Source organism: Rissa tridactyla, chromosome 7 (genome assembly GCF_028500815.1).
Source record: "Rissa tridactyla isolate bRisTri1 chromosome 7, bRisTri1.patW.cur.20221130, whole genome shotgun sequence".
Lineage (NCBI taxonomy): Eukaryota > Metazoa > Chordata > Aves > Charadriiformes > Laridae > Rissa > Rissa tridactyla.
In genome coordinates, this window is record NC_071472.1 from 26,982,949 (window position 1) to 27,010,204 (window position 27,256).

The following is a 27,256-nucleotide window of genomic DNA, read 5'->3' on the forward strand; positions in this document are numbered from 1 at the left end:
ATGAAACTAAAGATTAGAAAATTAAAGGGAAGCTTATGAATTTCCTGGACGCTCTCCAGTGAGCGAGCATGTTCCGTTTTTCTGGTTTTCTGTTTTATTTTTTTTCCCTCCAGTGCGCAGTTTTGGTCAGAATCTGAAGACAGAAAGGGCTTCGCTGCTTTCTGCTTATTTGCAGAATTCATCGAAATCTATTTCTCGTTGGCTCAGCCATACTCCGCATTTTTTTAAAGCCCCGTCTCTCGTGAAAGCATTTGTTGGCACTTTGTCTGCTGGGTGGTTGGGGTTTCTTTTGGTGTTTTGTTTTTGGTTTTTTTTTTTTTAGAAGTTCATTGTTAACAGTTTCCTAGAAATAGCCTTTCCGTCGGTAATAAAATGGCATTGTACCATCTGAAATCCTCGGGATCCCTGACGCCAAAGGTAGCCCTCGCAGGCGCAGCCGGAGCCCGAAGGAAAAGCCCCTGGTCTCTCGGTGGAGATACCCGTTTCGAGAGGGAAACGTTTAGCGAAGTTTTTGTGTTTGTTTGTTTTTCTTGGCGTGGGAGTGCTCCTTGTGAGAGCCCACACCAACCCCAACCCCATTAGTCTCCATACGAGGTGCTTTAACCCCTCGCAATAACAGTGAGGCCGATCTCAGCGAACATGAACGAGTGATGGGAGGCAGGATGTGCTGTTAATTAAAAAAAAAAAAATGTTTACTGGGATATGGAAACGCCGCTTTCTTCTTTTGTGAATCATCGTGTAAAAGTGATGATTCTGTGAGAGTCTACATCTTTTACACTTTTTTCAAAAATTTTTTTGTTTTTTACCCCTCTCTCTGTTTCATTCCTTTAGACAAAAAAAGCTGTGAGCTATTTCCAAACGTCTTTGGGCTTGTCCTTTAAGGGGAACAAAAAGGGCGTTTGCTTATTTTCTGATTAAGCTGCAAATGCGGCAGGAATCGGCCGAAAGATAAATGTGCAGCCCAAATACCGAGGCTAAGGGCAGAATCGGCGACCAAACTACACGCTAAAAAAACCCTCATCATATCAGTTACACACTTCTGTGTCCAGAGAAATAGAGAAATACAATAGGGGAAGGGCTGAGGCTTCGGGCGAAGTCAGTGCTACTGTGCGATCCCCACGCTCAGAAATAACGCCTTTGGAGAAATGGCCAGCGTGCTATTTTGTTTATTTTATAAGCTTTCATATTTAGGAAAAGGCATAATGTCATCAGTATGTTTCCCCCCCTCCTTCTCCCCCCTCCCGCCCTCGGTCAAAAAATTCCAGGGAATCTGAGCCCTCAGCCCAGACGCCGACTCTTTCTATGAAAATATGGCACATAGAAATCTGGGCAACGTGACAGTTGCATTATTAAAAGAAGAAAGGACACAATATCGTAGCCAATTTTTTTTCCCTTAAACAAAAACTATTCTTCAATATCCCTGCAATATAACAGCGTGGCATAAAATATACAATCCGCGCGTTTAAAGAGACCCTAAATAAAATGCTGAAATCGAGTAAATGAAAGGAAATTTACTAAAAGCTTCCTGGGTTCCCGCCTGTTTTAAAAATAAGATATTTCTCGCAGTACCTTTGTTACTGAAGGCATCTGCAAAATATCTAGCCTCTTTCGTACCTCTCTCCCATCCCCCTCCCATAACGAGACACAAACACAGCAAATTGCGACTATGAGAATCCTCAGCACAGCCGAGACAAAAAAAAAAAAATCATATTACCAGTAATAAGGTTTAGGAAGATAAGGCAGTGAAAATTAAGCCCGGCTGCCACGTCTGGTAACCTCAAGTTTTTAGCCCTGACATTTGCTAGAGGAGAAAACTGTAATGTCCACCTATGCTTTATTACAAACAGTAATTTACATCTGCATGGACCCATTGGTTGAGGTTTTCTTTTTTTTTTCCCTCCCTTGTTCGGAAAAATATGGGGCTCTGAGAGCAAAACCTTTATATTAATGTAGATTGTATATCTCATTTATTGCACAATATTGATTTATTTATTAATGTTAATTACTTGATTCCATTTTAATATGATTTAAAACAAGAGTGACATTAAATGCCCAGAGCCTAAGTCCCCAGTTCCCCAGTGGCTCTCGCATGTTTATTCAACTTCTATTTACATCAAACTTAAACTTTCCTACTGTTCATTTTCAATAAAAAATTGCTGCCCGTTTTTAAAAACCCTCATGATTTATCGTGAGCGAAGGGTCTTACGGAGCTGTTTGCCAGTGCTGAATACGATATTTAAATCATTATCCTAACAGCCATCATCTGAGTTTCCGTGTAGTGACATGCAAGAAATTCATATTTTCAATTAAAAAAATCAAAGAGCCCTCATGTCTAATCAGGAGCCAGGGAGTGAGCTTCCCTAGCACCAGCGAGGCTGGCGTGGAAAGCGGCTCAGCATTTGCTTATTGTTTTAACTTTACTGTTGGGCGAAACCCGCTGCAAACCTCTGGGCTGATACTTCAGACGGGATATTTCTGGGACACCCTTTTCTTAAAGTGTAAATAAAGATTATGAAAGAGCCATTTGATGGGCATAAAATTCCTGATTAGATTTAACAGTCGAGCCTTAAACTGCGTCAAGGAAAATAGTATTTTGTTTCTTTAAACTCTGTGGGTTGTCCGGGCTGTTGTTGAAGAAGAGGAAATTGCTAGAAAGCCAAGGGGGGGAAACGCCGGGCTCGGAGGGAGCGTCGTGGGCTCCGCCGCAGCTTCTCCCTCTCTCTCTCTCTCCCGGCGCAGGCAAATCTTAGCAATGGCTCTGATCATGATCTTAAATAGCCATCTCGCCCAAAAGCCCGGTCCTCTGCTCAGCCCCCGGTGGCGGCGGAGCGTGCCCGGGGAGGGCAAGGCGGGGGGGCCGCGCCAGGCGCAGGGGGATGCTGCGAAAAGATCTCGAAAGCGAGCGAATATTACTAAGGTAGTATTTAAACTCTCCGGCAACCCAGAAGCTGGAGGCTGCGGCTGTAAAAGAGACCGGCTCTTAACCTGACAATGATGTTGTATTTGAACAGCTGCGATAAGGTTTTAAAAGGTCTGTCTCATTGCCACAGCGAAATTTTAAATAGGGTTATTGTTTCCAGCAGTGTAAAGTGTGCGGTAAAGTGCAAAACATCCAAATGCCAGGAAACGGGGGAAAATTCAAATCCACGCCGGTGGAAAACGCATGTTTTCAGCTGTGCGAAAGACGCATTTAAATTTTTTAAAATCCTTTCACGTGCTGCCTGCTCCCGGGAATCCGAGAGGGTGTTATGATGGTAGAAAGGCCCAAAATAAACAGGCGGATGAATCCGAAACAAAAATTATCAACAAGTTCACTTTGTCTGGATGAGAGTCCTTGACAGCATGCGTCCCAGATAAGAAATATCTGAGAACACTCTAAAAAAAAAAAAAAAAGATAAAAAGAAAGAAAAGAAAAAGTAAGAAAGAAAAGGAAGAAAAGGAAAGGAAAGAAAAGAAAGAAAAGGAAAGGACTAATAAACAGTTTGTACCATCACTACTTAAAATGTAATAGCTTCGGGTGTAAATATGTACAAAATGGGGGGGAGGAACAGTAAAACACATTTAAAATGTTGGGACGGAAAAATTGGATTTGCCATGTAGACAGTTACTGTTGCCTTCGGTATTTTTCTTTTTAATACATACATATATATATGATACAGATGCACTTATCTTTCTTCTTCATCTTAAAAAAAAAAAAGGAAAGAAAAAGTTGCTCGAAGAGTTGCAGCGAGGATACGAGTTTCTGTATGTTTTTAATGAGCAATATTACAGAAGAAGAAATTATCTTTATGATGCTTTCAGTTTCCAGGGCAAGTGAAACCCCCACTTTTTTTTTTTTTTTTTCCCAGGCGGTCGGGAGAGAGCATTGTAAAATAATTTTAGGAATGTAGCCTCCCTATAAAACTCGAGTTATGACAAAAGTCTAGCTTTTAATATTTGACGATTTGTGTTAAAACAAAAATTGACCTTCTCGGTTAGCAGCGAGGGAAAAAATCAATAGTATAATTTTCAATAATTCATAACGCGAACGCCATTATGCTAAATCTTAACTATTAATCTTATCCTTTACAAAGTCTCGATTGATTTGTTAATAAAATATCTTCCCGTGCGCGGCAACAGAGGGTATAACTCTCGAAAAAGCTTCAGAAGCAAGAAAATTACCAAGTAGCCCAAGAATGTAGATGAGGCTTTTATTGATCGCCCCTGATTCTCCTTAATATGCCTTAATAAATCCCGCAACCTTTTGTCCCCGCACTTGTCAGAAGCGCGGGGGGGGCAGTAGCGCAGCCATGGCGGGCAGGCGCGGTTTTTCCGATGGGGGGGGTGGGTTGGGGTAGGTTCCGCGCCCGCGGAGGGGTGAAGGCGGGGGGGGTGGTGGGAAGGCTGGGGACGGAGGGGTCCGGGAGGGGGGGGGGGCTGCCGCAGCGCGGGCGCGGCGGGGCGGTGCGGTGCCGCGGCGGCGGCCTAGGGGGCGCTGTTGACCGCGGCGGGGCGCGGCGGGGCGGCGCGGCGGGGCGCGTCAGCGGCGGGGCGGCGGGGCGCGGGGCGGCGGGCCCTGCCATTGGCCCGGCTGTCATGTGGTCGCGCGGAGGCATCCGCAATTACACGGGAATGTTTTCCTAGAGATGTCAGCCTACAAAGGACACAATCTCTCTTCCTCAAATTCCGCCCCAAAATGTCCTTTCCCAACAGCTCTCCTGCCGCTAATACTTTTTTAGTAGATTCTCTCATCAGTGCGTGCAGGAGTGACAGTTTCTACTCCAACAGCGCCAGCATGTATATGCCACCTAGCACAGACATTGGGACGTATGGGATGCAAACCTGTGGACTCCTTCCGTCTCTGGCTAAAAGAGAAGTTAATCACCAAAATATGGGTATGAATGTACATCCTTATATACCTCAAGTAGACACTTGGACAGACCCGAACAGATCTTGTCGAATAGAGCAACCTGTTACACAGCAGGTCCCCACTTGTTCCTTCACTACAAATATTAAAGAAGAAAGCAATTGCTGCATGTATTCCGATAAGAGATCCAAACTCATTTCTGCAGACGTCCCTTCCTACCAGAGGCTGGTGTCTGAATCATGCCCCATTGAGAACCCCGAGGTTCCCGTCCCAGGATATTTTAGACTGAGCCAGACCTACGCCACTGGGAAAACCCAAGAGTACAATAATAGCCCTGAAACGAGTTCAACTGTAATGTTACAGTTAAACCCTCGCGGCAGCTCCAAACCGCAGATATCTGCTCAACTTCAGCTGGAAAAGAAAATGAATGAAAACCCGAACAACCAAGACAGCACCGCTAAAGTCTCTCAAGTGGAAAGTCCCGAGCCCAAGTCCACGTTGCAAGACGAGCGGAGCTGCCTGCCCGAAGGCTCCGTGTCCAGCCCAGAAGTCCAGGAGAAGGAGAGTAAAGGTCTGTATTACCGAGTTTAAGCCGTGCCGTGGTGTAACTCCAACACGCCAGCACCATAAAGCACGCTCGAATATACTAACGAGCATCACAGCCACCACATTTAATGCTAAGGAGTATCGGGCTGCAGGTGCTGTGTCTCTGAAGATTTTGGCAGGCAAAACAATGCTACACAAAAGGGTCCAAAGATTTTCTGTAGAGATCTGCCTCTCCCGTGCATGCAGACCGCCTCTCTGATGCGGGGAATATAGCCGTGTGCTCCTTAATGCGCTGCAGCAGCCAAAAGCAGACCCATATCTCTAAAAAAGCAGGTCTGGAGGTTGTAAAATACGACCAGCTCAACTTTTCTCTTGTAATATTTCGCTGATCATTTTTTTTAATTATTGCTATTATTATTTTTTTTTTTTCACTGAGCCTTACTGCGGTTTGATTGCATTTAAAGTTAATTACGATCCTATTAAAATAGGTGAGGAATAGGTGCTACCAGTCTGGGTAAAGTTGGAAACAAATGCACAATGAAAGCAGCAGCCCGCTGTCTGCCTGGTCCAAAGGTGGAATATTTCAATGTGGTGCTTTAGATAACCTTGGGTTGGTCTCCAAAAGTGCAACAGTATTTTGAAATGCGTTTGAAAGCTAAAGGTGGCGGTAATCTGGTTTTATTTTCCTTTTAAAAGTGCACTAAAGCCTTCCTTTCAAACGACGTGTGTCGAAGAATCCCAAAACGGGAAATTTTCTCCTATCAAAATGTACTTTGCAACCTCTAGGTCGATTTTTTTACCCTACGTGTGCATGGAGATTCTCTTTATCTGAATTATATTTAACAGCCCAGGTCTAGGTTGATGTGGGGCAGATTTCTTTCTGGTGGCGTGGGGGGGAAATCTAAAAGGAAAATTGAAAAAAAAAAAGAAAAAAAAAATCGAGGCAGAGGGTGTTAATTTCTTGTATATCTTTTTGGCTGGAAAAACGTCTATGTCTGCTCCTAGGTGTGCTTGTGTAATTCAGCTGATGGCTGGGGGGATGCTGCTTCAAAATACCGTGCGAGGGTATTTTGTAATTGGGATATTTTCGTAGCAAGTGTCGTGGGAGCCCGAGACGGCCATGGCGAGGCTAGACCCGTTAAAAAGTGGCCATGGGGCTGATGGCAGGTTAAATATTGTTGAAAAGCTAAACGCCAGCTGAAAACTTGCAAGCCCATTTCTGGCCGGGGCAGGCGAGCGGGGCAGCCGCAAGGCAGGGTGCCGTGTGGCGGGGACGGGCGACCCCAGCCTGGCAGAAGGTCCCCTCTCTGTGCCCACACCTCGCCCCAGCTGTGTTTTAATGCCCACATCCACCATATCTGCCAGACACTCAGAGGAGGGGTCATGGCCAAGGGTACACTCTAACAGCCTGAGGTATTTTTGATTTTTTTTTTCTTCTTCTTCTTCTTTGATTTTGATAGAGGAAATCAAGTCTGATACTCCAACAAGCAATTGGCTAACTGCAAAGAGTGGCAGAAAGAAGAGGTGTCCTTATACTAAACACCAAACACTGGAATTAGAGAAAGAGTTCTTATTCAATATGTATCTCACTCGAGAGCGCCGTCTAGAGATCAGTAAGAGCGTAAACCTCACTGACAGGCAGGTCAAGATTTGGTTTCAAAACCGCAGAATGAAGCTCAAGAAGATGAGCAGGGAGAACCGAATCCGGGAACTGACCGCTAATCTGACCTTCTCTTAAACCCTAACCCCGGGGGGGGGCACCAGTGAGGAATGGGCACAGCACCGCCACTTGCTAAAGGCAGGAGAGACTCTGGCAAAACCCGGCATTTTCCAGTTTTGTTTTGTTTTGTTTTGTTTTGTTTTTCTGATAGAATGTGACTCTTCGTCCTTCTTTTAGCGCTGCAAGTGAATATGTATTACTATGATGAGTATATATAAAACCTAGCACGTGTAATTTATTTTTGTTCTCATCGTAATGCAGGGTAACTATTATTGAATATTATCATTTGGTCTTAACTTATTGGAACTGTCGAACATCCAAGCAATGTGACTTTTTCATGTTTTTACTAACAAAATGGTATTTATGTGGGGCTGTTACACGGGCCATAACGTTTTGAGTACATTCAATACTTTAAGAAAAAGAAGGGGGGAAAACTTCGGGGGCGGGGGGAAAGAGAAGCACATTATAATGTAACTATCCTCGCAAATGAACTTAGAGATTGTCCTTCGTAAAATGGAATATTTCCTTCTTCTCCATTGTAGACATTTCCTTGTGGTGCATATGTGGAATAGTAGTCGTTCAGCAGCAATATGTCCTTCTTGTGCATGTTCTGTTCGCATGTATAATGCAATAAACTCTGTAAACTACTGCGGTTCCTTTGGTTTTCTACAAATGTTTAAAGTATGGATGCAGGTTGGTCTCCTGAACTTTCTCTATCAGCAGCTCTTTGGACTGATGTACCTTCTTTGCCATTTTCTGGTCTTTGTGTGTGCCTGCCTTGTTTTCTTTCTTTCTTTTCCCCCTTTTCTTTTTTTTTTTTCCTTCCCCTTCCTCTTTTTTTTAGGGGTGGGGTGGAGACTGGTGCGGGAAATGATGTAAACTTAATTCATTTATAATTGTGCCTGTAAACAAATGATTAATTGACAAAATGTTGTGTGATGTTCGCAGTCTGAAAAACTGAATGCAAAAAAAAAAAAAAAAGACAGAGAGAAAGGAAAAAAAAAAAAACAGAAAGAAAAACGTAGTAAAATCTTATGACCTAAACTGGACATCCTCATCCAATCAACTCATAAATGGTAAGTGATAAAAAATCTTTCTACTACAAGCTGTCAGCAATATGTGTGTCATTTTATTTGACGTTCGTATGTTGATTTAAAAAATATCAGTCTCTCTGCGTGCCTACAATGTGTAGGCTTTGATTTCGTGTCTTTACTCGCTTTAAAAAACCATCATACCAAATGCAAAGCTGGGTATAAGTAAATGTTAAGGACTTTGGTTCTTGGTCAGCTCAAGAGCTTTCAGAAGATGGTGGATGGGAAAATATTCCCTCAAACATCTGGCAGGGTTGGCTTTTTTTGAGCAGAAACACTCCCAAGCGTGCTTACAAAAGTACACCAGCCTCTTCAGACCTACTTTTGTCACCCTGCACCGTTTCTGTTCGCTCAGAGATCGTTTTATTTCCCGCAATTCCATTTTAGTAGCACACATTCAGAGAATGAAGTTCACGACTCTTAACCCTTTCTGTACATAGCTGGAAAATGTTATTAGCAGGGCTCTGCGCTGGAAGCTGAGGAAGGGCGTGTGGGTGAGAGAGAGCGGGTGAGTGCCTGTGTGAGCAGAAATACTAAGCAGAACTGCAAATGGCTTGCAAATGAACATGACTCCAAATTGAAGTGCAAATACTTGGGCATACTTTCACCTTCAAACAGTACTGGAAAAACAGCGTGGCTACCGTTGGCGCTGGGAAGCCAGCTTGCTCGCAATCGACGCCCATTCCTCCCCTAAGCAGTTTCTAAATCAAGAAATTAAACGCAAGATAGTGCCAATGTTGTCTGATTTGGTGGCACTGATACTGCTCATTTTGCAGCTGGTGGCGTTGCGTTTTGCTCTCTTGTCGCTGGTGTTTAATTTAAGCTAATAGTTTCTCATGTGCACGTTTACTCGTAGGGCAAAGATATATTTTCCTCAAACCAAAGCATCACCATTTTGAAGCTGCGGGAGCCGCAAGTACGTAGGTGTTTTGTGCTTGCTCTCGTTTCGAAAACAAACAACGAAACAGTGCTCAACCCCCCCCCCCCCTTAAATATTGCATACATTTGAAACGTCTTTTCTTTTCCTTCTAAAGACAGTCGCTACATCACCAAAGAAGTTTCAGCAGTGGAAAGTAATTAGCTGGCTCCATACCAAGTGTTTAACGTATATAAAAAAGGAGGCTCACTCTAATCTGCCTGCTTTATCAATTTATATCTGTGTGAAGCGAGGGGCAATCCTTCGCCATACCACAAACCCAGCTTCTAGAGAAAAAAAAAAATATGAGAGAAATACGAAAACGCAAAGGAAAATGCTGAAGTGAGATGTCAAAAAAAAAAAGCTTAAAAAAAAGGAAAAAGAAAAAAAAGAGAGAAAAAAAAGAGAGAGAAGAAAAAAGGAAGAAAACAACCTAAGAGAGTAATAAATCATTAAATAAACAGGAATTTCAGTCCCTTCCTCACACCGGGCCGCGAGTAGGAAGTGTTTTCTCAGCGCTGTTGTTTGTGCCCTCGGCGGGCCGTGCTGGGGCTCTGCACTAACCCTCTGCGTCTCCTCCAGATCCCGGCACAGCCACCGTCCCTCGCCCGGGAGAGCCGGCGTGGGCAGAAGACCATGGGTAACCGAGATTTCAATTCTAACCGGGCACCGTTTCGCTCGGGGAAGGACAACCGGGCTGGGGAGGAAAGGGAGAGGAGGGAAGGGAAGGAAGAGAAAGCAAAGCGGGGCAAAAAAAAAAAAAAAAAAAAAAAAAAATCTCACGTAGGCATTGAACGTGGCCAGCGCGGCCCGGCCCGGCTCCCCCTGAACTAGAGGCGGAGGAGGCAGCTTTGCCGGCGAGCGCGGGGCAGCGGCAGCTTGCCTGCATGCCTGCCTGCTCGCCCGCCTGCCTGCGGGGCCGGGCGGCCTCCTCCGGGCAGCGCTTGCCCGCGTCCCCTCCCGGGCCGCGCCGGGCACCCCTAAGGGGGGCTGTTTTGGAGCTGTGTAGCCCCAAAGTTTGGCAGATACAGGAGCATGTGTTCAGCCACACGTCAGTTGTGCTCGGAGACACAGGCTTTGCTGTTTCCATCCGTCCATTTTATTAGGGACACATTAATCTATAATCAAATACACCTCATAAAATTTTTATTGAAAGGCATAAAATCATTACAGAGGTCTTCCACCTGTTTTAAAACAACACAATGGGCATCTCTTTTAAAAAGTGTATCCTTTCCATGGAAACTTTCAGTCCGGGGAGGGGGGTGGGGGGAGCGGATAATAATACCCGCACATGCTCTGAAATATGGAAGTACCGCAATGTGCTTTTACTGTAACATTTTCCTGTTTTATGAGAAGTCGTTACAGTCCCAGCTTGCGATGGTTTGTTTTTACAGGCAAGAATCCCCCTTTCCCAGCGGGTTTCCTCAGCAGCTTGGAGTGTGATTAGCAAGCCAAGGCTGTTGGATTTATTTAAACACCCTGCCTCTCATTGATTAAGAAATGAATGGCAGAAATCACTCAAGAGGAGGTGAAGAAATAGTCCGCGCCCGCCGCGGCCGTGGGCTGCCAGCGCGGCCACGCCCGCCGCGCCCCGGCCAGGCAGGGCAGGCAGGGCAGGCAGGGCAGGCGGGCGGGCGGGCAAGCAGGCAGGGCAGGCAGAGGGGCAGCGAAGGCGGGCTGGGCAGGCGGGGAAGCAGGGCGGGCAGGCGGGCAAGCCGGGCAGGCAGGGCAGGGCGGGCGGGCGGGCGGGCAAGCGGGCAAGGGGGCAGGCAGGGCGGGCAGGGCGGGCGGCCCCGGCGCGGCGCGCTGTGCGGGGCCGTTGTTGATGATGATTTTTTTTTTAATCACAGCAGCCCCAGTTTAGCGGATTGATTTACTCGCAGTATTGGTAAATATGATCACGTGGGCTCCGCAACCAATGGTTGAGGGTTGCAGTCTGCAAAATACTACGATTGTTCTCCGGGAGGGTATCATATACAGTTAACAGTGTAACCTTTTATATGACTAAGAGGGGAGCCTAAAATGTCGTCTAGTGGCACCATAAGTAACTATTATGTCGATTCTCTCATAGGCCATGAAAGCGAAGAAGTTTACGGGAGTAGATTCGTCCAGGGAGGTCACAGTGCGACCTCCAGGCCATCAGGTGTTGCAGAGAGTTCAGATTTTTCCTCCTGTAGCTTTGCACCAAAATCCACCGTGTTCTCCACCTCCTGGTCCACGGTTCACCCTCAGCCGTCTGCGGCAATGACCGGGATCTACCACCCCTACATGCACCAGCCCCACTTAGGGGCAGCCGACGCCGGCCGCTACGTGCGCTCCTGGATTGAGCCCTTCCCGGGCTTCCCGGGCGGCGGCGGCAGCGGCGGCGGCGGCGGCGGCAGCGGCGGCTCCGCGTCCAGCTCCGGCTCCTCCAACGGGCGCCACTACGGGATAAAGCCGGAGACGGGAGCAGCCGCCTCCTCGTCTTCCTCCTCCTCCTCCTCCTCCTCCAAAAGGACTGAGTGCTCCTCGTCCCGGGAGTCCCAGGGGATCGGTGTGCCCGAGTACACGTGCAGCTCCTTCCTCCAGGAGCCCCGGGAGAAGGCGGCTGCCGGCAGCTCCAAGGACCCCGCCGCCTGCAGCCACAACCCCAGCCCGAGCAGCGATCTGAAGGAGGAGAAACAGCAGCAACTTGACCCAAGTAAGTAAAAAAAAAAAAAAAAAAAAGGGGGGGAGAGAGAGAGGGAGAGAGGCAGAGAGAGGGGCAGAGAGAGAGAGAGAGGGAGAGAAAGAAAGAAAGAAAGAAAGAAATTGCCCCTTTGATTTATTGCTGAAACCTGTAAGGCTCGAATGTGCAAAACTGATAGTTTTACTAACCTATAAAAACGTCTAGACGCCTACCCCAGCGCAAGCAGCAACAAGCACCCATAAAAGACTCCACATAACCACCTACCATCAAGACATCATTTGTACAGTAAACAGACTGGGGCATTAAGGCTTTTATGATAATTCCTCCAAAGTTGTGAAAACAGTCCATCCTTCGTTAAATTAATTTAACGACCTTTCTCTTCCCCCCCCGCCCCGTTCCCTATATACCTCCCTTCTTCCAGATAACCCTGCAGCAAACTGGATCCACGCTCGTTCAACGAGGAAAAAGCGTTGTCCCTACACAAAGTATCAAACTCTGGAACTGGAAAAGGAATTTCTCTTTAACATGTACCTCACCCGAGACCGCCGTTACGAAGTAGCTAGGATTTTAAATCTCACAGAGAGACAGGTCAAAATCTGGTTTCAGAACAGAAGAATGAAAATGAAAAAGATGAACAAGGAGAAAGGCAATAAAGGAGACTAACGCTGGGGTAGAAACGCAGTTAGGGAATATTATTTTAGTTTTGAGTTTGGGGCTTTTGGTGTTTGTTTTGGGTTTGGGTTTTTGGTTGTTGGCTTTTGCCTTTTTTTTTTGTTTTGTTTGGTTTTATTCTTCCCCTGCCCTCTCAGCCCCCCATACGTTTCTCCTCCTCTTCCCGTGCCCCCCCACCCCGGGAACTTTAAATCAATCAGGTCCCCCTTTTTTTTTTTTTTTAGATAGAAGTGAAACGTGGTCTATGTCAGGTATTTTGGGAAATTTTGTCTTGCTCGCCAACGTGTTTTGCAGAGTCGCTTCATTCCCCCCCCGCCCTTCCCAGACCGTTTGGTTGATGATATTGTGAGTGCACGTTAGCTTTGGGAACTCTATCTGATGTTAAATGTTTGACATGTTTCTTAAAAGTGATGTAGTCTAGATAGTTACTTTGCCAAAATAAAGGTAAGGAAATTAATTATAATTACGATAATAAAATATATATTAAATTACAGCCGCTTAAATCAATGGGGGTGCTGAGTTGTCCACGATTAACCAAGAGGAAACCTTACCCAAAACCTCTGCTTTCTAGGTCTGAATTTCGCTCCTTCGCAATAGATGCCACCGCGAGGCCACGAGCTATTCCCCCCCTCTTAGTGCACTTTTAGGAGGTTGTCTCATCCTTGAAGCCGTTCGCAATAGGCCTAACGTCTCCCGGTCCCTCGGCTAGCTGGCGTCCCTGCCCCCGGTGACTGTTGTATTAATTAACCACCCCGTGTCTCGAACTACGGACCTGTTGTAATTGTTGTCAGTTATTACACAATAAAGTCTGCCGTGACCGAACGACAGCCCTGCGGTGAGAAGAGAAATCTGTGCACCCCTCGCGATTCCCTCCGCGCCCGCCGACCCCACCGCGCAGCCCCCGCGCAGCCTTCGCGCATCCCGCCGACGGCCCAGCGCCGCCGGGCCGGGGCCGCGGGAGAGCCCGGCCGCGCTGCCGGGGCAGCAGCACCTCTGGCAGCCACAAAGGCCGGAGGAAAAGCCCTTTCCTCCCCCGCCTCCTTCGCCTAAAGGCTATTTGCTCTTGGAGGTCAGTGGCGGAGAGCCCGGCCTCGGCCGCGCCGCGTAGGTGCGCGCTACTGCCGCACCGCTCCGCTCTGCCGGCGGTGCGAGCGGTCTTTGAAACACCAGCCATCTCTTGGGATAATTTAGGAAATATTTCCGCACCCGTCCTCCCGGGCCCGTGAAGAAAAATCATGCAAATTCGCTCAAAACCTTTCTTTTTTAATTTTTATCCCCTCCCCGTTTCTAACCTCTGCGCTCTTTAATCTGAAGGTTGGGAAGGTCTGGGGGGAGGGGGGGGTGTTGGGGGGGGACACACGGCTGCTTCCAAACGCTCAGCTTTGTTGGCGAGAGCTCATTTAGTAACGCGCCTCATGCCTTCTGCATTTATAAACACACATGACTTTATCAAGATAATTGAGATGAAGTTCATTGTAAAAAATGCTTTGTTTAAAGAGCAACCATTAAAATGAAGGACCCGTAAATATTTACGAGCAGTTCGGTTAATTCAAGATTAAGGGGAGAGCTGAGAGACCTGGTGTTTTATGTTTTTTTACCTCTGTACAAAAAAAAAAAAAAAAAAAAGAAAAAGAAAAAAAAGAAAAAAAAGGGCAAAAGCATGCAGTGCCAGGAAAAGGTGTTGCATTGCTTCCCATCCATTGTCGAGAAGATACCTATAATTCTTTTAAAACAGGAAGAACCGTGGTATAATAAAACCATTGAGATGGCTAGACGTCTGGACCTAATGAGTTTACGATATGCTATGGCGCTTTTCTTTGAAACCACCTTATTTTGATGTTTGTGTTTGTTAGAGGGGGGAGAAAAAGCAAAAAAATGCAGACAAACTAGGTCTTAAAATCTTGGACTATAAATTTCAATATGTCAGCGTTGGGCCAAGGCAACAGACTCAAAAAGGACCCGAAGGTCAGGAAACTGAGGGATTTTACAAAGTCCACTGATATGTTGAAATGTATTTTATTGGATATTCTACTGCGACGAATCCTACGGTGTTATTCTTCATATTTTCGAAAATAACCATGACGGGAGGGTAATCTATAACTAACAACACGTAAACAGGATTCTTGCCACGCAACACTATTATGTTGATTCCAGTAGAGGCTCTGGTAAGAAATTGTCACCAAGCCCACCACCATCTCTTTTCAGTATTTTATTTCAGGCAGATTGACAGGTTTTACCTTATATGTTTTCTTTTTTTTTATTATTTTTTTTTTCCTCTTTGTTTACCTATTTCTAATACTATGTGCGTTTATTTCAAAATGGCAGAAGGAAAACCAAACGTCTTGAAAGACGAAACGCTGCTCTTCCGTGGAAATTATTTTTAGTGTCAAACCGAACAATAATTTAATTCCTATCCGTTGGTTGTGTTAATCCATGTTGGTACATATGCACAGTCGCGTGCACACGCACACGCATTACACCGAATAATTCACAGGCATGTGGGATGAAGGGGGGGCGAACAAAGATTCATCTTTACTTTCGTTTCCATAAATCAATCCATAAATACATAAACGCACGGGCAAACAAAATAACATGTTCGAGACAAAAACCCCCGTATTAACTCCGAAACTACCACACATGGAGAATTCGCGGTGTAATATGTGGGGGAAACATGATCGAAAACGCGATAGCAGCGGTCTTCAAAGCTCAGGCGTCTTTCCTGGCTGCCATGTGTAAACGAGGCGCATTCTTTGTATGTAGTTAATTATAGCGCTGGGGAAAAAAAAAGCAACAAAACAAAAAAAAAAAAAAGAAAAAAGAGGGTCACGGAAATGTGCGAAGAAAATGGCTCTGTAAACTCCGACCGGCAAAAAAGAAAGAAAGAAAGAAAGAAAGAAAGAAAGAAAGAAAGAAAGAAAGAAAGAAAGAAAGAAAGAAAGAAAGAAAGAAAGAAAGAAAGAAAGAAAGAAAGAAAGAAAGAAAGAAAGAAAGAAAGAAAAGAAAGAAAGAAGGAAAGAAAGAAAGAAGGAAAGAAAGAAAGAAAAAGAAAAGAAGGAAAGAAGGAAAGAAGGAAAGAAAGAAGGAAAGAAAGAAGGAAAGAAAGAAAGAAGGAAAGAAAGAAAGAAAGAAGGAAAGAAAGAAAGAAAGAAAGAAAGAAAGAAAGAAAGAAAGAAAGAAAGAAAGAAAGAAAAGAAAGAGAGAGGAAGAAATGGAACCCAAAAAAACCCCAGAAATCAAAGGAAAAGCGGCTCATGGCTGAGGAGCGCAGAGTGTCCCGCGGTGGCACCGGGGCCTGACGGGGCCTTTCGTGCTCCCGGCACCGGGGCCGGGGGAGCGGCGGCAGCGCGGGCAGCGCCGGGCGGGGGGCGCTGCCTGCCGCCGCCGCCGCGCGCCGCCAGAGGGCGCCCGCGCTCCACCCGAGCGCCGCCGCCGCGCCCCGCGCACCGCTCCGCGCCCCGCGCCCCGCTCTCCGCGCCTCACCCCCCCGCCGGGACACACACACACACACACGCACACCGGGGTTTCGCTGGTGGCACCGGCGGGATGAGAACGCCGAGGGGCGGGAGGGCGGGCCTGCCCGTCTGCACCCCTCCGCGCCCCTCCGCAGGGGTTTCTCTGCCGCCGCTCCCGCCCTGCCCGGCCTGGCCTCTTGCCTTGTCCCTACTCCCTTCCGATGAGCTTTTGCTACTGCCTATTCTTGTAGCACCCAAAATTTCACCCCTCCCCTCCCCCGCCTCCTTTCCCCCCAGCCTGTCCCCGGGATACACGAGGGTCCCTGAGCCTCCGCTGGCTTCCCAAAATGTTGTGCCCGCGGCCCGCGGGGACCCTGCCCAGGCGGGGGTGTCGCTGCGGGCCCCAGGGCCCATCCGGGCGCTCATTTGCGGGGCAGCCGGGCTGGTCACCTAGGCAAAGCGAATTAATTGGCACGGAGGTGGGGATGGTGGTGGGGGGAGCGGGGTGTGATGGGGAAGGAGCTTGCGATGCCTTTTATGTAACCACAAATATTTTTTGTCAATTCACACCAGACGGTCACACGTGGCTCTGGCGGGGCCAGTATTATATTTCACCTACATTTTTCGTCTGTCTTCAAAATAGGGCGGACTCGAGCTCCTGGGGGGTGTCTGTCCGAAAAGCTTGTTCCCACTGCAGGAAGAAGCGGGGAAGAGAGGACTGGAGACGGCGCTTCTGGGAGCCCGGGGAGAGGGCAGGCGGCCGGGCCGCGCTCCCCCCGCGGGGGCGGCCGGCCCGAGGAGCCGGGGCAGCGCCGAGCCTGCCGGGCAGCGCCTTCCTTCCTTCCTCCCGGAGAACAGGGCTCGCTTATTTCGGACCGCGTCCCCGAGCGGTGCTAACCGCTCACCCACACATTTTTCTTTCTTTTTTTTTTTTTTTTTTCCCCTCCCTCTCTCTGCCTGGGTAATGACGTCCACCAAGGGTGAAATGATGGAAAGTATATTCATAGGCATGATTTCCATTAAGTATCAATTAACCTGGAGCCTCAGCCATGCGTGCATCAAGGGTAAATGTGCATCTCATTTCCCAGCGCTCTGCTCGCCTGCAAGGAAATGACCCGCAGGGCCCGCCGGCATCGGGGCCCGGCCGCTGCACGCTGCCGCCCTTCGGACCCCCCCCAGCTGCCCTCGCCGACACCCCCAGCTGCCTCCGCCGGGCATCGGCTCCCTCGGCCGGGTCCCTGCCCTTCCCGGCCGGCGGTGCAGGCCGCGGTACGGTGCTTAGCCGAGCCCAGGCAGCGCAGCCTGGGCGGGCCCGGTCGGCCTCGCCCCGGGCAGCGCGCCCGCGGTTATCGCGCGGGATCTGCGCGGCCGCCTCGCCCCTGCGCGGCGGGGGTTGCGGCGACTCCTGGCGAGAGCGCACCGGCGGGGGGAGCGGGGCCGCCGCGGCTGGGGTGGAACCGGGCAGGGCTGGGCCGGGTTTTTTTCTTGCCTTAGGAGCGGCACATGTAAACTGAAGCCAAAAGTCCCCCCTGAGCTCATGAGCATGTGTGTGTGTGTGTGTGCGTGTGCGTGTGCGTGCGCGGGCTGCTGTGTGCCTAATAGGAAATAGTAAAAGCAGTGAGGCAGGTCATTTTGGGAGCGATTATATTCCAGTCCTGGTCACCACATACACGGAGAGCAGGAGCGGGGAGCGCACGGTCGAGCGGCGGCGGCGGCATGAGCGCGGCGTAGAGGCACCGGCGGCGGCGGCGGCGGCGGCGGGAGCAGCCCCCCGTGCCCGCGCCCGCGCCCCCGCCCGCCGCTGCCCCCTCCCCGATGAGCTCCTACTTTGTCAACCCGCTGTACTCCAAGTACAAGGCGGCGGCGGCGGCGGCCGCAGCGGCGGCGGCGGCGGCGGCGGGGGAGCCCATCAATCCCCCCTACTACGACTGTCACTTCGCGCCAGAGGTGAGCGGCCGCCACGCCGCCGCCGCCGCCGCCGCCGCCGCCGCTGCCCTGCTCTACGGGAACGGCGCGGCCGCCGCCGGCTTCCCGCACCCCGCGCCCGGCGGGGCGGGGGGCGGCGGCGGAGCGGCCCCGGACTTTTACCAGCCGGCCGGGGGGAGCCCCACGGCCGCCTACCAGCCGCCTCCGCCTCCCCCCGCCGCGCCTCCGCCTCCTGCCCCCTGCAGCGGGGTTACCTGTCACGGGGAGCCCGCTAAATTTTACGGATACGATAACTTACAGAGACAGCAGATTTTTACGACACAGCAAGAGGCCGAGCTGGTACAATATCCTGACTGTAAATCGTCCAGTGCTAATATTGGCGAGGAACCAGACCACTTAAATCAGAGCTCGTCTCCTGCTCAAATGTTTCCCTGGATGAGACCACAAGGTTGGACGCAGTCAAAAATTTGCTTCCATCTCACGTCTGAGTTCGAAACTTTTCTTTTCCTCCTCCCGCTTCTTTCTCTCTGCTTCTCGCTCCCTGCCTCTGCCTACCGCTCTCCCTTGCCTCTCTCCCCGCGATTCCTATCGCCGCGGTGGCTTGCGATAATAAAGCGATACAGTAAGCAAACAGAAACCTCTGCAGAAGGCGACTGCCACCCCAAGTCTTAAAGTCGCCTCTCGGACACAGAGGCGCAGCTTGACACGCTCGCCCGGCTCCCGCCGCCGCTGCCTGAAGGGGAAGGGTGCAGGGGTCGGGGGGTGCCGGTTGCCAGATAATAAAGTGACCCCGTAAACTCGGTCCAGGGGGAGAGCGTCTGCATCTTCGTGCATCTGCTGTCGCTATGTTTCCCGCACTCGTGTGTATAAAGCTCTAGGCTCCTCCGTGGCCTCTGCTTTCTCCCCCTGCGTTTCTGTGGGGCTTCCCCCGAGGGATTTCCAGAGGGACCCGAGCCCTCGCTCCCTGCCTTGCGCCTTGTTTTGAACGGCCACACCAACCTCCAAAACCCTGTGTTTTTGTTTTAAACAGCAGCGCCGGGTAGGAGGAGAGGAAGACAAACATACAGTCGATTCCAGACTCTAGAGCTGGAAAAGGAGTTCCTCTTTAACCCCTATCTGACCAGGAAGAGGAGGATCGAGGTGTCCCACGCACTAGGACTCACCGAGAGGCAGGTAAAGATCTGGTTTCAGAACAGGAGGATGAAATGGAAAAAAGAGAACAACAAGGACAAATTCCCCGCTTCCAGACAGGAGGGAAAGGAAGGGGAGGCCAAAAAGGAAGCACATGATCTGGAAGAAGACAGAGATGAAGGCCAGACGAATTAAATTTTGCCCTAAAAGCCTTTGAGAAAGGCTATCAAAAATAACCAGCGCCGTAGCCCGACATCTCGGCCCGTCTCCCCCTGTACGTGGTCCTGTCGTGAGACAAGTGACCCCGTGTCCCTCCGCTTGACATTTCTTTGCTTCGGGTGCTTCAGTTGTTTGTGGTTTTGTTTTGTTTTGTTTTGTTTTTTAACTGTATCCGGAACAATCTCTAGATTTAACAGTACATCTACTTCTTTTGGAAATTTGATACAGAGTTTGTAGCAATACATTTCTAATGATATATATATATAAAAATATATATTTTTTTGCAATCTTAAAAGATGGTGATTGCGGGAAACGACATAAACTTCCTAATAACAAATACCAATAAGCAAGACATTTAACAACGCTTTATTAATCAAGACAAGTGCACTTGTACTATTTTAATTCTTGTTCTAATCTTATGTTGAGTAAATTAAATAAATCTAATAAATTTGAAGAAAAGACCTTAGAAATATATTTAACCTTCTGCTATTGATATTTGATTAAAATAAACCAAATTTATTCAAATATAAAAATGTATCGGCTTCCTGATATCCTTTTTGTAACCCAACTCCTCCCAACCACCTTCAGAGCCTCTCCGCGTCTGGACTAACTCCCTCCTGCGCCTTTCCCCCGTCCTTCCTCCCATGCTGGGAGTTTCTGTGGAGCCTGGGAATGGCAGATTGGATACAAACCCTGATTTTCGCTCCCTGCCGCCTGCACATCTTGCCACCGCCACCGACATTTCGGAGGCCGCCGGCCACGGGATCTGCGGGGCCGGGGTGGAAGCAGCGGGGCCGGTGGCCCCACTTGCGGGCTGAGCCTACGCCGCGGCCGAGCCCTCGGATCCCCCTCGACGTGTGCGTCTGGGCCCTGCCTTCGCCTTCTCCTCTGCCTCCCCGGGGCTGCGGGGCGGCGGGGCAGAGGGGGCCTCTGCCGGCAAACACGACTCTTTACCGGCGGCGCCGTCCGCTGCCAGCCCGGCTGGGGGGAGACAGGACCGGGGCGCACGCCGGATCCCCGCCAGCCCCGAGGGCTACTCCCGACCGGTGCGGGGCTTCTAGCCCCGCCATGCAAGCCGCGGCCAAACCGGGCCTAGCCTCCCCGCGGATGGCGGACGAGGAGAGAAATGCAAAGCTTTTGTGCCCTTGGATGGGGCTTTCTCGGGAGCTGTAATGGTCTGTCGTCCCAGAAGACGCGTAAAAGGAAAAAATAGGGCTTCCCCCCCCAAATTTATCGCACGGTTTGGGTGCGTTTCCCAGCGGAGGTCGCAGCCGGCGAGGGCAGAGCCTGCCGCACAGTTCCCCGCCGCCGCGGGAAGAGAAGTCCGCTCTCATCAGTAAAACGGTTTAATTTATCTCCCCCTCTCCCCTCCCTCCCCATTCTCCCGCTCCGCGGCGGGGTCCCGCAGACCGCGGTATCTGAGAGGACGGCCGAGAGCAGTCCTTTTTAGGAACAGCAGGCAGAGAGGGCTGAGGTATGAGGTATAAATCCCTACTGAGGTTTCTGCGTCATTTTTTTCCCCACCGCCTCACGCCCCCGTGAGTGACGGTTCCGCGAAGGGAACCGCGCCAGCCGCTGCGACAAACACGACAAATTTATATTATCTGCCTCAGAAACGAGCGTGCTCCCGAAAGGAGCAGAGGCCGAGCGGGGGCCCCCCTCGGAAACTCACATCCAGGGGCCTGGGGAGGTGTCGGGCGCCGGAACCCACCGTTCCCACCTACCCACTCCCGGGAACGGACCCGGCACGGCACGGAGGGAACCGTCGTTCCCCGGGGTTGGGATTTGCACGGGGGGTTTGGTTCATTTCGTTTCCCTTTCTCTTCCCCCCTCCGAGCCAGGCACGCTTCCACTCCTGCAAAGCGCCAGCTCTAGAGGGAGGCACAAGCAAGCGGAGCTATTGTTCTCGGTTTATTTTAATCGCGTAATTGGTTAAAGGTTGTAAACTCGGGGAAACTGCAGCAAAGCAGTGAAGTAAACATTTTGCTGCATGGATTTGCATAAATACACCGTACCCCCAGTGTCCAGGAAGGATGTGAGGCTGATGGCGGCGCGGTTAAGGAAACCCAAGTCGTTTGACGCATAAAAAAACCCCCTCGCTTTTCAAAATAATCCCCGCTGCCAATGGCATCGGCATTGGGTCTCCGGGCAGGGAATGAGCTTCTTTCCCCTGTTGGGCTTGCGGCCGAGGCTGGGGGCAGGGCGGCCCCGACGGGCCCTGCCGCGGGGAAACCGCGCTGGTGCCGCCCGCTGCAAATCCGGAGTGCCTGCGGGGGGGGGAACGCATAACGGAGACCTTCGCATCCGAGCGGAGCACTTCCTAGGCTAATAATTGTCCGGGGAAGAGCTGCTGCCGTAGTTGTTTTTAATTTCCAGACAAAGAGAATAAAATTAAAATATTCCTGACGAAGTTTCCGTTAGCGTCGCGCTCCCTGGGCCGACTGGGAATGCAGCCACGCAGGCGAAAACTAACTTCCTTGTGCACACGTCATTTGCGAAGGCCTAGTGGTAACTGGGATCGTCCCGGTCTCATTTCTTAAGAAAAATAAGAAAAAAAAATACCCCTGTAGTTGTTAATGTATTTCCACCCCCACTCCCTCCCGTAGCCTGGCAGCTGTATCTCTCCCTGGTTTGTACTTGGAGACTTGCTAAGAAAAAGAAAAGCGAGACAGAAATTGGCCCAGGCGGTCAGCAAACCCCCGGTAAAACCGGAGCCATCGATCCCCGGAGCAAGCAGCGGTATTTTGGCAGAGAAAAGCCAGAGCTGCGCGGGTGGCGGCTGCCGCGGCGGCGACAGGCCGCTTGCGACGACTGCAGTGCGGATGTACCGCGCCTTTGGTTTCCGCGGAATCTCTCCGTTCCCACGTCGAGCAGCTCTGCGCGGCCGTGGGCGCTGCGGAACCACCGCGGAAGGTGCTGGTGCCTCGGCCAAGGGACACGTTGCACGCGTGTTAAATACACGGGGGTGCAACTGCCTGAAACAGCGGGTTAAAAAAGACTCTACGCCTTTAGGTTAGCTTTTTTTTGTTAGCTCTATTTTCGAGGCAGGTACAATCAACAAGGGAGTCACTGGTGGAGGGCTCTGGCTATTCCCTGAAACAAAAACTGAGCAAGAAACACCCACAATAAACCGTTTCCGAGCTGAGCATTCCCTGTGGACACGGGGCCGCTTTTAGCCTTTTCGAGTGCTTTCTAAGAATCGGATTTTCCCTCTTGGTGCCCCCGGTCCGAACGCCCCCCGGGAAGGTTTTAGTGGGGGCGGAGGCAGCCCCTCCCGGGGAGGCTGCGGGCAGCCTGGGCGCGATGACAGCGCCCGCCGCAACCTGTGGGAACCGCACGCTTGGGGTGGGGAAGCCGTTGGGACTATTTTTAGTTCCGCGACGGCTTCGGCTTCAGTAGTGGGCGCTAAAGGAAATGCGGTTTCTTTTGGGGCCCGGCGGAGCGGGGGTGGGGGGGGATGAGGGTAAAGCCCCCTTTCGTTGGGGCAAGACACAGTCCCACCGGGAAAGCGCGGTGTCTTCGCCTCTTTGTGCGGCCCCGCGGCCGCTGCGCGGGGTCTCGCCCCGCTCTCCGCTCGGATCTCCCGCGCCCCGGCCGCGCCCGCGGGGCCCCGCCACTGCGCCCGGGGGGCGCAGGCCGCGGGCAGGCGGGACCGAGTCCTCAGTAAAAACGCAACGCGCAGGCGAAAAGAAACATGGCGCTGGGAAGCAGTATGTGCAAAATCCGCAAGGAATTGCAGTAAATTCCTTTTTGTTTGAAGAAAATTTACAACTTGGTAATAGACCTTTTTATGACCTATTTGGGCTCGTCATTGGCTGCGGCTGGTCATGTGCAGGCAGCGAGCGCTTTCATGGCCTTTTCCTGATTTCCCTGGCGAATTTCCCCCTGCATTCTGCCTTCAGAGAGCCTCAGCCCCTCTTTTCCTAACCTTTGTCTAGGCTGAGGTGTATGGCAGTCGCCCTCATGTTTGTGTCCCGCTCCCCGAAACCCCGCGGCCGGTCCCGCCGCCGCCGCGCTGACATTTCCTCGGCCCCGCACCACCTCCTCTCCCGCGCCCGCGGGGGGATGCGCGGAGCCCTGCGCCCGCCGCCTCCAGCCCCCCGCTCCTCTTCCGCCGCTTGTTGCCCCCGCGGCCGCTATCTCCTCCGGCACAAGGATTGCTACGCGGGCGCAAAATGGATTACAGCGACCCTCCCGGGCTCCTCCGCAGGCGGGCAGTGCCGCGAACCGGTAAGCACTCGGCTCCCCTCGGGCTGGCCGCCGGTTCTCCGCGCCCGCGCACCGTCCAGCACCGCGGCACGGCGCCGGCTCCCCTCTCCTCCCGCCCCGCTTGGTCACCTGTCCCTCGCAGCCCCTTATTCTTGATATTACTATTGCTATTATTATTATTATTATTGCTGCTGCTATTACTGTTGCTGTTAATGCTATTGTAATTATCGATGTTATTAATAACAGTTGTGGGCGTGCAGCGGGGTGCGTGAGGCTGTTGCGCGGTCTGGAGCGGAAAAGGCGCTGCGGGCCGCCGTCGCGCGGCGATCCGCGACCCTCCGCGCCGAGGGGCGGAAGGCTGGGGAGCAGTGCGCGTAGGCAGCGGGTTTTCTTCCAGTAAAAGGCCTTTTTTTGAGGGGTGCTTTCCCCCCTGCCAAGTCTGAAGCGCGGTGTGGTGAGGCTGTGGCTTGTTTCCCCCGTGGCGGAAGGGCGGTCGCGTAACTTTAAAGCTTAACAGGTGTTTTCGCAGGAGAATGGGGGTCAGCGCTCCCGCGGGGGCGGAGGGCGCGGGGCGGCCCCGCTGAGCCGGTCGGGCCGGGGGCCGTGCCCGGGGCCAGCTCCGGGAGCCCCCGCCCGCCCCGCCGGGGCGGTTTAAGCACGTCCTTCCCCCGCGGTACCGTGCGGGAGCCGGGACTGCGGCTCCCATCGACTCGGCGGGAGGCAGACGGGCCGAGCTCGGAGCCCCGGGCTCCTCCTCGTCGGGCAGAGCAGGAGCGGGCTGCGCCGAGCCGCGGCCGGGAGCGCACCCCTGCAGCACGGGTGCTTACCCACGTGGAAATCACGGGGGGCTAAATCGGGGACGAGTTCTGGGGAAAAAAAAAAAAGAAAAAACGCACCAAACCACGAGCAAACTCCCAGGTTTATTTTGAAATATGTAGAGGAGATAGAAGAGTCACGAAAACTTTATCTGCGCTACCTACATATGTGTATATATCCATAGTCCATTACCTATATACGTGTATATATGTATCTACACCCCTGCTTCTCTCTGTAGAACTTATATTCTTTTGAAGTGCATTATTTTGAACGTGCATATATTTTACACATCTCCTCTTCATTTTCAAAATATCAATGGGCAGTAGAAAAGCCGCTGCCTGGTATTTAGTGTTTACATCGTTGGTCAGTGATGGAAATGCACCGTGCCATTGCACTGCAGGAATTTACCGAATCGCCCTTTACCTCAAAGGCAGCCACTAATTTAACGGTAAAGCAAAATGCCTGATTAAAGGATACCCAGCGAGGGTGGAAAGGTGTGGGACGTGCCCCAGGTACATATTTTGAACCCGCAGAATAAATTCTGCTTTAATCCATCCCCGAGCAGCTCCGCAGCCTGCTAAGCCCGAGTCCCGCTACAGTCAGCGATGCTTTCCCTCATGCTTTGGCTCTTTGCACAGCCGACCGCCCTGAAGGAACTGGGGATTATTTGGGAGGAATCGTTTTCAACATAGCAACAGTCTTCAAGAGTAACTTGGAAAGTATGTATTGCGTTAGGTTTCACTCTCAGAATCCCTCCTAGGTGAGACAGTAATTATAGCTGCTTGGCTGTAAATCTCCCCAAAAACTTCGAAAAATCTCGTCCTTGAGCTGTTTTGAAATTATTCGTAGCCTGGGGGAAAAGAAGAAAACAAAAGCAGGATGTTCTAACGAATTCTAATGTGCATGTGTGTGTCTGCGGGTCCATATGCTGACACATGCGGATACACATATGCATTTATGATCCTGCTGGTTTATAAAGGAGTTTGGCTTTTTCTCCTTCCTAAACGGCTTCCTTCCTTGTTTTTTCTCTTTTTCTTGTTTTGGTCTTCGGTGTTTTTTGGTTTTGTTTGTTGTTTTTTTTTTTCCATTTCTTTAATTTCTTTCATTAACATTGAAGCACACATAAGTATGTGTATGCTCTTAAATATACCTATGTGTTTGCGAGTATTCATAACAAACTCTGTATGTATATGCGTGTATATATGTGGCACATGAGGACTGTATTTTTATATATATTTATACACCTATATAACATGGACGCCTGTATGAGTGTAGATGTGTTGGTGTGCTTTAATTTTTGGAATACAGAATTCACATTCACATTTCTCACACCTGCTTCGTTTTCCTGACGTGTTCGACAGAATTTATGACTCATCTCATTTTTTTGTTGTTGTTGAAAGGAAACAGACGATCCCTAGCCCACACTTTACTGACGCACAGGCAGCAAAAGAACAACACCACAAAATAACCAGCAGGAAATGGCAGCCTGCACACCCTGGCAGTGCCCAGGTACCTCTGGCGCCGGCTGCCATTTGGGAAGTCAGGTTGGGCTACCGAGTAGCTGCTGCAAGTTGCCTGGAGGAGAATTGCAGCCTCTGCTCCCCAAGTCTGGCAGGGCTTTGGTGCGAGGAGGGGAGGCGATGCGAACTGCGGACCCGGGAAACCCGATGAGACTGAGCAAAGAAATGCACGTTGGTTTTGCGCTCTTAAGAACAGCAAATCCCGCCGATTCGTTTATTTCCCAATAATGTTTCTCTTTCCCCAAGCAAATATAATTCTCACGGGGTGTTTTATGAGCGCTGGGGGCAGAAAAAAATCCGAACAAAGACAGTATTTCACCCCTCGGTTGGCAGGCAGCTGTTAAAGGTATTTACGGCTCTACTGCAGTGCGGCACTCAATGCTGCTGGAGCGGGAGAGGAAAAAACAGGAAGCGAAAGGAAAAGATGAGGCACCATAAACATTGCAGCAGGTCGCGGGGGCCGGGCGGGGCGCGGAGGAAGGGACTCTGCCAGAGACAAGAGGCAATAAAAGTGCATTCAGCGGCAGCAGGCTCTGCCCAAACCCAGCACTCGCCTCCCATCACCCGCGGGGGAGGGGGGCGGCGAGGAGCGGGGGGAGGCAGCCCGCATCGCCCACGCAGCGCCCCACGCGGGGGGCGACCCGAGCTAGACCCCACGAGGGTGCGGGGGTGGTGGTGGGGAACCCAGCCGCCCGCCCGGCCCCGCCGCCGCTGCCCGCGGGTGGGCGCCCGCCCCGACGGCCCTGGCCGGGGTCACCTGCCCGCGGCTCCCGCCCTCAGGGCGGCCGGGCTGGGGCGCGGAGAGGAGCGGAGCGGCCACCGGGGGCGCGGCAGGCCCTGGCCACCTCCACCAGCCATTTTGTCTCCACGGCCTCTTCCAGGAGAAGGCGCTGTAGGACAAGCCTGGCCGCTCTCCCAGACTGGGCGAGGGTCCCGCCGCCCCCCGCCGCTCACCCCGGGCCCAGGACTCCCGCCTGCCCACGGGAGAGGCCCACCGGCGGGCGGGGGCCACGGGTGGGGTTCCGCCACCCTTCTCCGGCGTCCCCGGGGCCTTTCCCAGCTGGGCCCTAGTTGTCCCACTACCTTCCCACTCCCTGACTTCCCCACGGTGCCGGCGGGGCTCACCTCGGGTGCTCCGCTGCCCTCCCGGTCACCGGCCCACCCTTTGATGTCGGGCAGCCACCGCTTCCTTCTCTGCCCCTTTGATGTGGGTGCCAGAGCACCGTGGCGACCCGCACCCTCCTCCTCGTCGGCTCCCTTCCCCCGGGCAGAGCCCCCGCCCCCCCCCGCACATCCCTCCCTTGCCCCCTGCTAGCCGGGGCCCGGCACATTTCCCTGCCTCCGCCTCACCTGTTGCCTCCAGGCTTCATCTTCCCCAGCCGTGCCCGGACATGACCCTGGTGGCCCCAGGGCGCCCCCCCGGGCCGTGCCTGCCCCAGCTAGACGCTCCCACGGCCCCCGGCCTCCCCTCCCTGCCCCGTGCTCCTCGCCCTCTTCCCCCGCGGACCCGGGGTGCCGCCGCCG

At 51.6% G+C, this 27,256-nt stretch overlaps 4 protein-coding genes across 6 annotated transcripts in view; all 4 read left to right on the plus strand.

The window, feature by feature from the left end:
- The first annotated feature begins 4,675 nt into the window (after window positions 1-4,675).
- HOXD10 (homeobox D10) lies at window positions 4,676-7,429 on the plus strand. Its single transcript, XM_054209203.1, has 2 exons — window positions 4,676-5,417; window positions 6,853-7,429. Exons 1-2 carry the CDS (start codon window positions 4,676-4,678, stop codon window positions 7,128-7,130), a joined length of 1,020 nt encoding a protein of 339 aa, XP_054065178.1. The 3' UTR covers window positions 7,131-7,429.
- Window positions 7,430-10,933: 3,504 nt separating this feature from the next.
- Window positions 10,934-13,392, plus strand: HOXD9 (homeobox D9). Of its 2 annotated transcripts, XM_054209053.1 has the most exons (3): window positions 10,934-11,799; window positions 12,209-12,468; window positions 13,031-13,392. In XM_054209053.1, the coding sequence occupies exons 1-2, from the start codon at window positions 11,142-11,144 to the stop codon at window positions 12,448-12,450; spliced, it is 900 nt and encodes a 299-aa protein (XP_054065028.1). In that variant the 5' UTR covers window positions 10,934-11,141; the 3' UTR covers window positions 12,451-12,468; window positions 13,031-13,392. The 2 variants fall into 2 exon arrangements, with proteins under 2 accessions (XP_054065028.1, XP_054065027.1); XM_054209052.1 differs by having other exon boundaries at window positions 12,209-13,392.
- A 3,848-nt stretch (window positions 13,393-17,240) lies between these two features.
- On the plus strand, window positions 17,241-19,703 carry HOXD8 (homeobox D8). 2 transcript variants are annotated; one of them, XM_054209000.1, is made up of 3 exons: window positions 17,241-17,858; window positions 18,138-18,285; window positions 18,868-19,703. In XM_054209000.1, exons 1-3 carry the CDS (start codon window positions 17,727-17,729, stop codon window positions 19,161-19,163), a joined length of 576 nt encoding a protein of 191 aa, XP_054064975.1. In that variant the 5' UTR covers window positions 17,241-17,726; the 3' UTR covers window positions 19,164-19,703. The 2 variants fall into 2 exon arrangements, with proteins under 2 accessions (XP_054064975.1, XP_054064974.1); XM_054208999.1 differs by having other exon boundaries at window positions 17,241-18,285.
- A 3,190-nt stretch (window positions 19,704-22,893) lies between these two features.
- The window catches only part of HOXD3 (homeobox D3), a 32,619-nt gene continuing 28,256 nt past the window's right edge, over window positions 22,894-27,256 (plus strand). The window contains 1 exon segment of the mRNA XM_054209805.1: window positions 22,894-23,417. The gene's annotated coding sequence lies outside the window, so the exon portion shown is untranslated.

Bases quoted from the DNA above. Each gene is read 5' to 3' on its own strand.
- HOXD8 (XM_054208999.1), top strand. From the start codon at position 17,727: ATGAGCTCCTACTTTGTCAACCCGCTGTACTCCAAGTACAAGGCGGCG. The intron at 18,286-18,867 runs GTTGGACGCAGT...TGTTTTAAACAG, and splicing joins TCCCTGGATGAGACCACAAG to CAGCGCCGGGTAGGAGGAGA.
- HOXD9 (XM_054209052.1), top strand. From the start codon at position 11,142: ATGTCGTCTAGTGGCACCATAAGTAACTATTATGTCGATTCTCTCATA. The intron at 11,800-12,208 runs GTAAGTAAAAAA...CCCTTCTTCCAG, and splicing joins ACAGCAGCAACTTGACCCAA to ATAACCCTGCAGCAAACTGG.
- HOXD10 (XM_054209203.1), top strand. From the start codon at position 4,676: ATGTCCTTTCCCAACAGCTCTCCTGCCGCTAATACTTTTTTAGTAGAT. The intron at 5,418-6,852 runs GTCTGTATTACC...TGATTTTGATAG, and splicing joins CCAGGAGAAGGAGAGTAAAG to AGGAAATCAAGTCTGATACT.